Source organism: Chelon labrosus (assembly GCF_963514085.1).
Source record: "Chelon labrosus genome assembly, chromosome: 16".
Classification (NCBI taxonomy): domain Eukaryota; kingdom Metazoa; phylum Chordata; class Actinopteri; order Mugiliformes; family Mugilidae; genus Chelon; species Chelon labrosus.
This window is the reverse complement of record NC_140349.1, coordinates 19,694,309-19,709,717: the sequence shown is the minus strand read 5'-3', so window position 1 is coordinate 19,709,717 and position 15,409 is coordinate 19,694,309. Positions and strand designations below refer to the sequence as shown.

Genomic DNA, 15,409 nt, shown 5'->3' with positions numbered 1-15,409 from the left:
AGCTCATGTGCTACATAGTGTGCGCTGCAAATATGTATAGCCTGTATAAAAACAGGCCGCAACTCAGCACCATCAATAGCATTTAAGCGTGTTGTAAGATGGGATAGTGTAGCCGGGGGGAAAAAAAAAAAAATCTGCATTTCTCTGAAACCTTCTCTGTGTACTGCAGCTAAAGGTCTAATAATTTTGACAATGAAATTGTTGATTTGTAGCCTCCTTCTTTCTGTTACCACAGGGCGTTTGGTGAAGTTGACTGCCGGATATCATTAGCGGATGCCTTTTCAGTTGAGTGTGCATTGCAGTAGTACTTTTGTTGTGTTTCTGGACTGACTTACCTGAGTTACTGCATGTATTTCCACACACTTGATGAACTGCTGCTAGTTTGCCGAGACGACCCACTGGTCTCCTCACCTGTCTTCTTGGAGGTGTCTATGTTGTTATTGTCACGTGATCAGTGACTGTTTGACACGATGTTTAAAGCGCCATGGCACAGCAGTAAAGTTGACAAACCGACTAGTTGACTACTTGGTACAACCCCTAGCTGACACATAAAGTACTACTTACCTACTTGGATGGAATCCTCTTACCGGTGCTTTTCTCCCGAGGTCCAAAAGCAAGCTTGTGTCACATAACTGAGGGAATTCAGACACCTACAATATCAACTATTTCTTTATTTAGCCTTCAGTGACAGCTGGCTCTTATCTATTGGCCACATTTGTCACAGTTTGCAGCGGTCAAAATGCTAAGTTGAACTCAGCTAACAGCGCGTTCTGCTGCACTTGTGCTTTGCAAACAGTTGTGGCATCTGGAAGCCCCCATATGCCCTTTACATCATAATTGATGTCTTAATATCAGACACATAGATTAAATTAATTTTCTGAAATGATCTTTTCATCTGGGTTTGATGCGATAAAGAATATTTAAAAAAAAAAAATGCTATTTCTTTCTTTCTCCTGTTAGTGTAAAAAATGCTCAGAAGCAGCATTTCATCACTTCTAAATTGCTACTTTCATTCCCTTGTTGCGCCAAGGTCATATTTTTACAAAGCAGGTCTCCCTTCTCTCCTCCACCCATTTTCCCATCAGGCCCATTAGCTTAATCTCAACACTCTGAAGGCAGCAAAGAATTATTATCATTCCTCGACACCCACCTGGTTAGTGTTAGGGAGCTTCCATGTTAAGTACCGTAGCAAGCGGCCCGGGGGCTACACTACGCCAGTTACAGATAGATGGTGTTTATTTACTGTTGCATCTGTTTGTTCACTGGGACACAGAACTTGGCAGCATGCAGATGGTCGGCCAGCGGCTCCGCAAAACGACCGCCATCCGTGCACCCATGCATCCTGCTGCCACTGAGCCACAACGCATCCTGGTGGTGGGACTAAGGGGCAGTCATGAAAAAAAAACAAAAAAACACACAAATAAACAGGAGGACAAAAGACGCAGGGTGAAATGCTGCTCGCTGAGTAAAAGAGAGCGAGCCCTGGAAGCCTGAGGGATGGGAGGCTGACATTAGGCATCGCTGCGTGTTTAACAACGTGTCTGATCTGCTCTCAATGACCCTTAATCCTCTGGTCTAACACTCTGGAGAGTACTTCAGAAACACTCAACACTCATTCACAGGGCTCCCTGAAAGCCTGACAGAGTGGCAGGGTCCTATTGAATACCTAACACAGAGATCTCTCAACCTTCAGAAAGTTAGATGGCCGTAGCCAACGTTGAGATCCCCAAGGTGTATGTAATAAGTTCATAATGACTCTTTATTAGTGCTGCTAAGACACTGTTCAGTGCCAAGATATTCAACTTTCTCCTCCATTTCTTGTTTGTGTGCGTATGTGTGAGTGGGTGGAATGAATGCTCTGGTCGCTAATACAATATGTTTGATTACCATGGACGTTCTCTGACCGCCGCAACAAACAGACATGCATCTGAACCCACAGGAGCTTGAGGAAACTAGAGTATCGGTAGGCCACTGTAGCTCAGTGTTACTCATTCCCAAACATGATCTGAATAACGGTGCACTACTTGAAACGGTGTTCTTGTGAATCACACTTGTCAGTTTCCCTCGAATTAATTAAACAGTTTGCTTGCCAGCTAACATTACACTACCTATCCAGATAAACTTTCAATGGCTTAAGTTCAGTTTTTGGACCAGTCTTTTCATGGCTTAAACCCTATTCACAGGATACATTATAGGCTGCTACATGATAACTGTTGAGCCTGTTGAAATACAGGAAAATCGTACCTACCGCAAGCTACCAGGCACGTGATCCATCGAATCATCGTTTAAAATTCGGATCTTCAGATGGTAGTGAGCTTGTCTTTTCCATGAGTGAGTCTCCACGTGTCCAACAACACGAGCCTCTTCATTATGCACCCAAAATGTTGTCCAATTTTCTCAATTTACAAGATGGGACTGATATTATCACAGGAACTGCACGCTGGACGGACGTGGCAGGTTTATGATCACAGACGTCGACTAAAATTATCACCATTATCCACATGTCCCCAGTTAATTCCCATGTATAAAGGGCTATAGACACCTCTTGACTGCTGTTAGTTTTGGTGACCTTTTGGCTGACAAAATGAATTTACAAAGAAATTATTGATTCAGGGTAGAGCTGAGAGAATACTTGGATTGGTCATTTGGACATTTGATAATAGATTAAAAATTGATGATTTTATTTGTTAATAATATTCTCTACCCGTAATCCAAGACGCGCACTCACCATTCACAAGTCAGGGACATGAAGCCGTTCAGATAGATTACAGCACTGCATAGCAAAACACAGCTTCTTTTCTGGCAAAAACTCCTGCGCTGTGATGCCTGATCAACTTTCAGACTTAACAGCCGTTGCTCACGCCGTTTGGTTTGAAAAGAAAATGTACATAAAACCTCTGTTTAAGGAGCTAAAAATGGAGGACGGACACTTTTCATGTTAAAGCCAGAAGTAGTGATCACAGACACAACATTATGATGAGACTCGCGGCGCTGGATGAGTTCCCTCTGCTCCTTTTGTGGATATTAAAAAGCCATACGTTGTCACGGCCTCTTGTCCAATGCATCATTCGGATGTATCTGCTCATGCTTGCGGTAATTTGCTTGGAGTGCAGTGGTAATTGATTGCAGTGGTCGGGCGTGGGTGTGGGGTGCACTTGCCAAGTTGCTGTCTTCTTAAATCACATCTCGCGGTTTGCCGGGCCCTGTGAGGACCACAGCCCCCTTGCCAGACGTCGTTTGTCAGCGCACTGTGACAAATGACACACAGGCAAACACACACACGTGAGCAGATTGTCGACCATCCCCCCTTTCGACAACATTATTTGTGCCGTCCATGGAGCAGCACATCTTTGTGTGTTTTTTTTTTTTTTTTTTGTGTGTGTTGAAAGTAAAGAAGTGTCTTGGTTTAACCATCAGACCACCACAGAGACTGACATTTTGTACAGAGCTAATAATAATAATACAGTAATGATATATTGTAAATGCAGAAGTGTCCTTGAGCAAGACACTGTAAATGTGTGTGGGCAAGTTTGTAGATGTTACTGTAAAGCTCTTTGGGTGGCGAGAGGTTGAAAGCACTTTATAAACACTGGACCATTTAACATTTACAAGTGTACTAGAGCCTGTCTTTAATGACCATGACGATAAATGCCTGGCATTCAATTAAAAACAACTTTTTATCCTAAAAGAAAGGCAACTGGACTTGTTTGAGTTTTCATGAGGACATTTCACCACTTATCCAAGTGGCTTCCTTACAGTAGAAGTGTATTTTTTCATATATAACATCTCTGGGTGATGTACACAAACTCAAATGACCAGGATCTCTTAGTGACTCAACACTTGCCTGCAATTAGAGGCATTTATTGAGATTTTTTTTTACACAGTTAATGGTTCTGTAAACTCAAGATTCAAGGTGTTAATGGTGGTGAATTTTCTTTCTTTTTGGGGGTGAAGTTCCGAAGTGGCTGACAAATTATGTCTCTCCGTGACTTCTCTGTCTTCTCAGTCTAAAGGTTGCACATTGTTGTCCTCGAAAGTGTGTCCCTTGTCCTTCAAGTGTAGGTGGACTGCTTAGTCCTGATGTCAGCGGTCCTGACCCGAAGAACTGGTGTGGTGTTGAGTCGTGCATCTGTGAAAACATCCTAAAGAAAACTCTACCAAGTCCAACTGCCTTTGTTGTAGCAATGGTGGATGTGCCGTGACCTGGCTGACGGAGAATCTTGTTCATTTTGAAGAAGAAATGTATAATAGAAATTATACTCGTTTTAATTTGTGCCATCTCGCATGACATTCGAAGTATTTCCAGACATATTTTTTCACACTTGAAATAGGATTTTCTTTCTCATAGAGTATGCTGCATGCCTTTTAAAGATTCCACATTAGACTAATTCACAATACAGCCAACACTGTCAGCAGTTTTGAGATTTTCATATGTAGACATTTCATATGACAGGTTTTTCATCACGTTGCGTTGTAGAACAGTTATTTCTAACCATTTTCTTCAATATTTGTTTAGTGTATAAAATGTTAAACAGTGAAATATGCCCATCATTGTTCAGTGAGACCTTGAATTTATGTCTTCTAAATGTGTCGTTGGGGCTTGGGATTCCATGTTTCTGTGGCAGAAATCACAGGAATATACATGTTTTGCTTACGTGCGCTTGAGAGTTTGTGCCGCGGGGCTCTTGCTCCACTCTAAATCTCCTCTTTGCTGTCTGCCTTATCTGCTGCTGCCGTGTTCAGGCCCAGGGCTCTCTATCCTCTGTCGGTCAAACTCCTCCCACGTGCCCCTGCACTGACACTATAAACCCTGATGACATACAAGGTTAGGATCCATTGTCACACCACTGGGTTCATTTTATATCTTTGAAGATTATCGTTGTCGGGTATAAAGCAAGCGATAGGGCTTATACCAATCCAGAATCTTTCTGTCCTTTGTCTCATTTCTTTTGATGAATACAGTTAATAGGCATGTATTTTAATAAGATTTAATTAACTTCACCGCTGTCAGTGTTTGTTACAATGACAGTATGATGGTAGCTGTCTAATGCACAATCATATACTCCCATGTAATGGACATATATTATAGGTCAGATATGTAGGTCAAAATGTATGGAGCAATTAATGTAAGCACATTATCACTGCCTCCCAGCGGTGACAGTAAGCAGCATGAGGTGACAGCATGAGGCTATGACTGACCACAACAATTGATTTTTAAGAGACAGTGATTGGAATGTTAGATGTCTTACAGCGTATGTCCGAATTAAAAAGATGCTGTGATGCTAAGCAAAAAATACATACAGTAAATAAATAAATCTAGCTGTGTGTATGGATTGTGTTGATGCAGGCATCGTTTCAATCATGAGACTGGCTTAGAGAGATATGTAAAGTGTTGATAAAACTGGATTCCATTTGGGTTAATGCCTGATTATAAGCAGTATAAGTCAATATCTTGACCTCTCTGAGCAGACTGGTCACTGGTTGAGCATATAAGTATTGGCATCTTAGCAGGATATTAGCATTAGCGTGCTACAATTGAAGGAGTTAAACAGTTAAATTTGACAACTGGTATCAGTTTTGACGTTTTTAGGTCCAAAGTGGAAAAATAGAAAATCAGTGACCCTGTTAGTGTGGAAGCAAACTGTAGGTTGAAAAGTCAACACATGATATGGAGATTTGATAATCCCTAATCATCAGTATGAGACTCCCGGATCAGAGTGCATGTACTGTATCTATATTGCACTAAGCTAAAGATACTCATCTGCTGATGTGGGAATGTGCACATACGACCTTCTCACTGCAGCCAGTCATTCAGAATTATTTTAATAACAACTTGGAATTATTTAAAGCTTCAATAAGGTGGAAATGTATCACTTTAGTAAGGCAAAGGTAGCAATAGTATTTTTTTTTGCTGACAGATAAACGTTTTCTGTGTAACATTATTGTCAATGGCCATGTGTTTATATAGCACCTTTCTACCCACTGGTAGTCAAAGCACTGTACAGTCACAATGACGCATCTACCTGCTCATTCACACTATTCCTACTCAAGCACAATATATTGCTCAAAGACAGTTGTCGTCCATGCACCAGTGATCGAAATCTCTAGTTCGTGGATAATATGTGCTACCCGCTGAGTTGCAGTCACCTCCTAATTTATTCATTCCAATTTTTTTTTTTCCCCCCCTAAACCTAACCAGGTAATGCACGGCACAGTTTCAAGTTCAACTGGAAACCTTCAAAAGCCGACTTAATTGCTCTTTATTACCTCAGTTGAATGTGAATGACCACGCATGTTGTTTCTGCAAACATCTATGTCATTTGAAGAGTTGCTGGAATCCAGCTATTCTCCCGTTTAGTTGTGTCGGTCACCGGGTCAACACTTCTTTGTGACGCATCACATGTCTTCTCATTGCACCCCTACAAATCTGTGTCAGAATTAAGCCCATGTTCACACATGTTCAAAATAAATGAGTTGTTTGGACATATCCAGAGTGTTAAATGCTACAGCTATAATTTCGGCCTACAACTTGTTCCCTATTGCTTTTGTGTGCATCACAGTTCCCTCTGCCAACCTTGTTCACACCTCTCAAATGCTACATGTTCAGGTTTCAGATAATTGACGTGCAACACAAAGAGCCGGGGAGGTTTCATAAGGTTCAGCAGTTATTTCGTGTTTTCTCTCCTATTCTGTTTTTTTGTTTGTTTGTTTTGTTTTTTTAAAAATCTGCAAAAAACAAGTCTATAGAATGGCTTTAAAACTTTCGAACTGCAGTTTCAGTGTGGGGATATAAAGAATTTCGTGGTTGGGAAATAGGGCAGTGGATGCGACGGTTGTGTTGCCACCCAACAAATGAACTCCCTTGGGTGTCTCAGCACTGACAATGGGGCCCAGCTCTCTCCCTCTCGCTCCTGTGCCACTCATTCATACGTTAAAGGCGCTCCTGTGGCTGATCAGAGCCTCACGATATAGGGATGGTTATGCTGTGTGTTGAGTAACAACCCCGGTCGGTTTGTTTGGTTTGCCCGTTGCGACAGACTTCAGAGATCTGCACCTAATGCAGCAAAGGCCTCCGTGGACTGCAGTCTCTCGGGGGGGACTTTAAACACAACAGGCCTGGGCTTTGTGCTGTTGGACTGCATGTTGCACTTAACTTATCTTACTGCAGAGATGGTATAATAAACTGAAGCCAATATGACATGCCCCTAAACATAAGCGGCAGAACCACAAGCAGCACTGTTTGCGTGTGCGTCATGACAAGAAGCGTTGGGGACATGAGGCCAATTTTGGAACAAACTGTAAAGTTTCTGTCACTCACTGAAACGACGCACATACTTTAATTTATTATTTATGTGTTGATCTCCCCCCTGACATTGCCAGTATGTTCTCTTCCAGCCTTCTGTGTTTTTATTCTTCTTTTTTTAATGAAGTGATGCTGACGAGAAGAAGAATAAACAACATAAGCATGACTTAAGTCGGTGAAAAGAAATCAGGCTGCATGGTTCTGTTGGTCCAGAGATCTAGTTATATTCTCCAGTTGCACTGTAATTTTCCACCTCCAACCACCTCTCCTAAACATTAAAACTCAATGATTTTTATTTGTGATGCATTTTTTTTCCACCATCTTTACAAACCCAGGAGTTTTGACTGTATAAATCATTTTGTATTTCATAACTTCTCTATGAATAGAACTTGTTAATCTTGTATAGGGATTTTATGTAAGATACAAAAAAAACAATGGCTCTAAATGTGTCTGTTTGACAGACCAAACGAGTCACACAAAGCACCACGATAGCTCTGAGAGGAAACAAGTCAAAGTAGTTAATCCAAATTTATCACATAAATCATACAACCCATTTGTGAAGCACTAGTTCGTACTGGTGTTGACTCTTGGCTGGTGGAACTGAGCTGACGGAGCAGGCTGTATCTCACCTTATGTTCGGCCTTTCCTTTCCTAACCCGACAACTTGCTGCATGTCCAAAAAGTACGAGCAACAAAGTTCCGTTGTTCCTTTTGCTTCTGTTCGGTTTCGATTAACCAACAGCTTGCTACAGTGATCACATTATCAATTTGAAACTGCGATCACTCATGCTAATCCAAATCCTTTGTTGCCTTTCAGCTGTTCGAAATGACCGGAATAAGAAGAAGAAGGAGAGCCCAAAGCCTGAGCTGGCAGAGAGCTACGAGCTGTCGGCCGAGCTGGAGACCATCATCGAAAAGATTCGTAAGGCCCATCAAGAAACCTTCCCCTCCCTCTGCCAGCTCGGCAAATACACCACGGTGAGTGAGCCAAGGAGCCTGACAAAACAAACATCTTTCTTCAAGTATACATGTATTAAACATGTTTCTACGATTCCATGGGCCTGCATTGCCGATGACACTGTGACTCTTTGATCCGGCCTCGCTCGCTTGCAGCAAGTGCAGAGCGCCTAATGATAATCGATCCCTTGTACTGTAGTCTAAATCTCCCTCTGACGCAACCCGAGACCTCAGACGTACGCCTCTGACTGTACAGGCAAATCCACTTCTTATTCTTCTCTCGGTAGCTATTGATTGGACATGAAGTGTGATGGAAAGACAGTTGGGAGTCAGCCATCATAATAACACTGAGCAGCTAACGCGGGACTGCCGGCTGCCCCTGGTGATCTGGATGTGAGATAGTAACAGGTTTTTTTTAATCCATCCTGCTTTATACAGTACGTTGCAATAGTGAGGAGACATTAAAAAAAGTTGTCAGGACTGGTGAAACTAGCAAACCCTCATTAAGGACATGCTTGCAAACCAGGCAGCTGTCCAGCGGTCTCTCTGGGGCTTGTTCCAGCCTCCAGTTTTTAACAATAAATGCAGTTAACCTACTTCGCGTTATTATCAGCTGCTGTAAGTGACAGCTCCAAATCCATCATCCTGGAGATGTCAAAGCCGAGACAGGCATGATAGCTAGGGGATGCTAAGCCACACAAGCCCGCGCGAAGGTTCAGACAAGAACCTCACCTCACCCGAGTGCCAACGCGCTTCACCTTCCCAGTGAGGACAGTTCTGCACTCGTCATGACTCGGTGCAAAAGTTGGAGGTCACAGAAGTGTCGAGAGGAGCTCCAGAAGCAAACGCACACTCGACGTCAACAAAACCCTCGTTCGGCAGAGCTCTGTGATGCTCTGACAGGCAAATGGTTGGAGCCGCAGGACGGCTCGTAGCTTGATAACGAGCAGAGATAGCGAGGCATTGATTGACACGTAGACATGGCAGCGTTGAGCAGGGAGCTGACAGCGTCTAATGTGTTTGTTTTTTTTAAGATGACTTACATATAGATTACAGTCGGCGAGAGTGAGCCGTGATTGACGCGGGCACTCCACAACCGCTCCTCTGCAGGGAGCGTTTGGGAGCAGAGGGGGGGAGGGGCGTGCCTGACAATTCGGCGGTGCCGGTTTTAGAAATCTCATGACACTTGTCAATCATCTAAAATACTGTTTATACTAAGATAAACAAATCTGTTGGCAGCCATAATGTGTGGTAATGTCTCTCTTGTCGCGGTGATGAAATTCATTCAGTGGCTGACAATGAACTTCTGAGCGGAGATGGGTAAGAGACGGTAAAATGGAGCAAATTGGCATACAGTGCGGTTATTAGCTCTCCGCTGCGTGCAGCTGCACACCGCCGCTGCTGTCGTCTCAGTGTACAATAAGCCTCCATCTCCATAACTGTGTGTTTTTCCCCTTTCAATCCCTGCACAAAGCTACTAATCACCCCTCTCTACTCCGCTCTCCATCCCGTTCCCTCTCCCATGAGACACTTCCTGATTTTCCAAAATAAATAGCCTGCATAGAGGCAAAAATCCACAGCTGAAAATAGGAGGACATAATAGAGAAAATATTTCTCTCTGGTTATGATATAAGCCAGTGTTGTTGTTTCTGTTTGCTGGAGTGGCAGTCAGGGCTTAGATAAAGCCGTAATCTGGATCAGTAGTAATTATGCTTGCTCACAGACTGTGAGAAGTTCCTCATTATTACAAGCGATTGGATCCTGATGCGCCTTTTGAGTCCTCCTCGTCGGAAACAGTAGAGGAGCTCCCGCGCCCCTAGATTAGGTTAAAGCTCCAATTATGTGGTGAAATATTCAAATCCTAGTCTGCAGTGATTTAGGAGTTCATTGCTGGGTTAGCAGAGATAGCTGCGCGAGTGAGAGGGCTTAGCTCGACAATGAATAACGCTTCATTGACAGTGATGGTGATGAAAAACGAGCCTGGCCGTTTCAAAGACAAAATAAAACATTAGCGCTCAGCGAGGAGGCCAGACAGGCTCCGGGCTGCAGCAGCGGCTGCTGCTGTGCGGTACACGGCTCAGGCTGGTGATATTAGCCACATTAGAGTTTGTCCGCCATCGCCATCCGTCACAGGTGCTGGCTTGCTTTTACTGCCTTTTCCCTTTCTGCATCTGTACACACGAGCCCGCTGATGTACTGCAGAGCGCTCATTTCTACACGGCCAGCTCCTTCTCTAATGTTGCAACTTGTCTAATTTGTTTGGACAAATGTTCTGAAATGAAATTAGAATTCCCTGGCAACTTCCTTGTTTCGCTCTATTGAATTATGGGACTGGTGTAATTGACTGAGATTGCGGAGTGTTGGGGAGGTTGGAAAAAAGAAATCCAACTGCGAATTATCTCACCCTCTTCCCTCCTCGGCTCTTCCTTTCTACCTCTTGCTTCTCCACCCAGAGGGAAGAACAAGATAAGTTGCTTTAATATCAGCTACCGCCACCCTCCCCATCATATGTGTGTGGGGCAAACACAGTCTCTCTCTCTCTCTCTCTCTCTCTCTCTCTCTCTCTCTCTCTCTCTCTCTCTCTCTCTCTCTCTCTCTCTCTCTCTCTCTCTCTCTCTCTCTCTCTCATATTCACACTCATGCGTTGCACCTCCACCTCCTCCCTCCCCATCAAATCGGACGTCAATCAGTGGAATGTGCGTCCGTAGTGCTGTTGTGTCGACTGCAGCTCGTTGTCTGTGATTTAAGCACGGCCCTAATGTGCCTCTCACTTAACCCCAGATCATATTTAATGATCTCTCGCTCTCTCTCCCTCTCTCTGCGGAGTTCTCTGTCTCCCTTTATCTCCCTGTCTTTCTCGGGTGGCCACACAATAGATTGTTTGCTTGTGACAATGTCCAGCAGCCGCGGCGCTAACTGCCTCAGTGTAACAACCTCAGTGGGATGGATGTGCTGTGAAGCGGAGGGCTCGCTCTGGCAGTCTCTGCAGTCGCCTCAGTAGGCTGGAGGGGCGCTACATCGGTCTGAGTCCTCTCATCCTGATAGAGCTCCCGGGTCCAGTCTTAGACTGATGGTGAAGTTTGCCAACATATTGAGTACATATTGGATTCTCAGTAAAGGATGTCTCATTAGGTTGTCAGTTTTTGCACCTGCGTGTTTTTCTTCCAACAGCTTCAGGGGTATAAAACCCACCCCACCGTCAAACGCATGATTGGCTTCACCTCTAAACCAATATGTTGACGTATTGTTCATATTACTTTGCTGGTTTCACAAGAACTGTTGAAAGATAGGTTGAAATTCTTGTTGGAAGGCACACCAATCCGGCATAACATTATGACCACCTTTCACCTCCCTTGTGCTTCCAAACTCATCAGAGAACAGACATGGGCCTTCTGAGGGTGTCCTGTGGTGTCTGGCAACAGAATGTTGTCAGTGGGGGCCTTTGGGTTGTATGGGTTGAGGGGAGGGGCCTCTGTGGAGCATCCCACAGATACTTGATCGGTTTGGGATCTAGTGAATTTGGAGGCCAGGTCAGCACCTTGTGCTGTTTTTCATGTTTTTTTTGGTTGTTCCTAAACTGTTTTTGTGTGTGTGTCTGTGTCAGGCTGCATCCTGCTGGGGATGGCTGCTGCCATCAAGGAGTGTCATTGCTATGGGGTGGGGGTGCCTGGTCTGGTCTAGGTGGGTGCTACATGTCTAAAAAGTTTCCCAGCAGAACATTGTACTGTCACAAGATGGTCAATGTTATTTACTTAACTTGTCAGTGGTTTTAATGTTGTGGCTGATTTACTGTACTCAAAATCAAATGCAATTAACTAAATCAAATGATGGTGAGGAGTCCACTCAAGTTGCACTGCTTAATGCAGTTGTTGTTTCATTCTTACTAAATTAGTTGTATTTGTAACTAAATAAATGAAGTTGTTATAATTAGCAGTGGGTTAGATTCCAAAAACTTTCTGATCAGTGTCTTCTGTTTGTGTGTAAGTCTGTATACTATACTTTTGCTTTCTGCTACTGACTTCATTGTGCTGAATAAACAACCTGAATGTACAAGGCGTTTGCTTGGAGACACAAAGGGCTCTTTGTCAGCGTCTCTTTGCTGTTGGGTTCATGATCAGAAAATGAAAAAGGCTATGCAACAGTCAATTACAGCTGCACAAAAGCTTTGTTTCCAAAGCTCCCGGGGACAGTGAATCATACTGTGTACCTAACACATCACAGGGTTTCTGCAGGCCAGGGCCACGGCACGAACCTTTTTGATGCTGTCAGGAGCACTTCTCACATAGCTGTGGATTGTTTGTTCGTGTGCTAGGGCTGTTTTCTAATGGGAAAATTAAAATGAGGGAACACAGAAAACATATCAGTCATGATATGTGGAACAATATTAACATCCAGACGGAACTAGATTCTGGTTGCAACATTCTGACTGCAGAATTTTATAAAGAATTTATATAACTCACAACTTGTATTCCTTATATAATTGATATACTCAAATAGTTTAGTATAGTTTATTAAGTATAGTTTAATATATATTCTTCATATGCTTATCTCTATGTATTTGTATATAATGACCAGAACACACATATAACAAACTAATCACGATCACAAAAATGCACTCTTGCATTTGAATTAAACTGAAACGCTGTATCTCACCTGACAGTTTCCCTGATTTCAGCCATTTGATCACATTTGCAAAAATTAATGACGTAAGAGGCACTGTTTATGCGCTAGGTGCGCATAAACAGTGCGTAGAAGATGATAACTTCACCTCCGCCGTTATATTTTTCATCTTGCGGACCCCCTAGAGGCAGCTCTAAGACAAGATGGTTGTCTGTGCAAAACTGTCATTGTGCAGAGAAGTCTATATGCACAAATTTAAATTTAAAAATTGCCATCTGCACCTGAAAAAAAAAAGAAATGAAACGTATCAAAGTGTTTCACAGCAATTGTTTTGCACCTCACCTTTTGCTTGTTGGCAGCCACTCATTGTTCGCAGTGCTTCATGACTGAAGCGGTAAGGAGTGCAGTGGATCACTGGCATAGACTGCATAAAGATGGACAGAACTGCTCCTTAAAAGTGAAGCCAAAGCAAGTAGAGCTCCCCCTGATGGCTGGCTGCAGTATAAGTCATAAGCTCCACCTCCTCCATGCTAGTGGATGGGACTTGGACCAAATGAAAACACTAAAGCACACATCAAATACATTTTTTTTTTCAAGGATGGTTTCTATCATTTTAGGTAGTTAATATAATACTGATGCATATTCAAGTATCCATTCTTCTCAGAAGTTTCATTTTAGTTAGTTATTTGATGCTATAGAAACAGGATGTGACATCATTCAGTTAAATTAAATTTTATGTATATAGCGTCAATAACAATACAAATGGTCTCAAGATGCTTTACAACATCCAGTCTGAAACACGGCCTGATTCATAGCAACCCTGAAGGCGAAGGCGGCAAGGAAAAACTCCCTTTTAACAGGAAGAAACCTTGAGCAGAACCTTAAGCTCATCCATCTGCCTAAGGCCGGCCAGGTAGAGACAGGAAAGAGAGAACAGCAGGAGAAGCGAGTTAAACATACATCTGTCATAGACACATACATCTGACTGCAGCGTACATGTAGAATCTGATCATGATACAAATACAAGATATATCTGATAATGTTACATGACAGTATGAGAATATAAGAGGAACCATAGGCAGGTTGGAGGATTGTTCGTTCAGGTAGGAGTGGATAACTGCAGGAGGCCATGAAGAGGCAGGTTGATCATTACAAGTTGCCATGCCAACCACAAACCTTTTTGAAGCGGGCTTCAATCTACGGTGATAGTTTCATCATTGTTTCAAATCTGGAAAGAAAAAACACCAATAATCTATGATCTATCAATTTAAAAGATATTTTAGATAGAATATACAATAGAGTTTCAATTGCTGCAATTTATTTCCCCCACATGGTTACTCCAGGGGGAGTAACAGATGTGGACATATGGGTACTGTTGCTTTCAGAATAGCTTTACTTCATAAGTTGATGAGTTTATTATCAGCTCACATAGAGCAGAAGAGCCGAATTGCTTGTTGACCAGTCACAGCCCGGCTACACGTGGAGACTCCCTGATGTAGGATACACGGGCTATTTCCCTGTAAACCATCCACAAAGAAATCATCATCACGTTCGCTATCCACGCCGCGATCCAGCGCAACAGGACTTTCCCTCGATTACAGCCAAACAAGTCCTCAACTAGCGCTCATTCATCTCCTGTCTGCATGGATCCATCACATTATCTTCTGCTCTGATGGCCTTCGTTCGCCTGCTCTCTTTCCCCGTTTCCCCATTTTCTCCTGGCTGTTTCCTGTCATGTCAAACCCACTCCTAGCTCTGTTCAGTGTTCAAGAACGTGTTATCGAAAATAAGGTTAAGCTCGGAAAAATGTCATTAGTCTGAGTTATTACTGGAGAGGTTTTAGTGTCCCATCACAGTCTGACAGCTGTTTCTCAGGCTGTCCAAGCATCACCTGGCAAAACCTCTGGAGGAGTCGCAAATTTAGATGGTGCTGCATACTCGAGGGACATCATTTATCATAATCAGTGGCTTGGCGTATGGCAATACTCTGGAATGTGTCTAGTCTTATGTTGAGTTTGAAGTGTGTGCTCCTGTAAGCTAATTGGGTTGTGTAGTAGCATCGTCGCTACTCAGTCGTTCCTCATGGGAATTACACAACACATTAAACATTTCTACATTATGGTCAGAAGATATTTCAGACTGTTCCTTCTCACAGAACTGCTTCAGTTCAACCAGTTTCTCAGGATGTCTAATGTCAATGATTCTCTTGGGGTTATTTCTTGCGAAATTTATTGGGTTAAGGTCTGGACCCCTCCAAAAGACAAATATCCTTCATTTTATGTCATTACGTAGCAGATTTACTTTGAAGGCAAACTTTCCCTGAACTTCAGCATAGACTACACACTATACTTAGGAATGATTCATCCCGAATAATAGCGAGCTGTCTGTGCCCAGAGACACTAACACAAGCCCCAAATCATGATTCTATCTATGATTCTTCACCTTTGTGATGAAGACACTGGTGTCCAATGGAATTCAGCCTTCGTTACAGCACAAAAATAAAAAAAATGTCCCAGTAGTTTTGTGGAG

The 15,409-nt window shown here is 43.0% G+C and overlaps 1 protein-coding gene across 1 annotated transcript in view; it reads left to right on the top strand.

The window, feature by feature from the left end:
- Positions 1-15,409, top strand: part of LOC311501297 (retinoic acid receptor beta-like) — a gene marked incomplete at its 3' end in the record, with an annotated part of 103,220 nt that overhangs the window by 73,241 nt on the left and 14,570 nt on the right. The window contains exon 4 of the mRNA XM_084563022.1: positions 8,121-8,281. Within this exon, the coding sequence (XP_084419148.1) occupies positions 8,121-8,281 (161 nt within the window). The remainder of the gene's footprint in view (positions 1-8,120; positions 8,282-15,409) is intronic.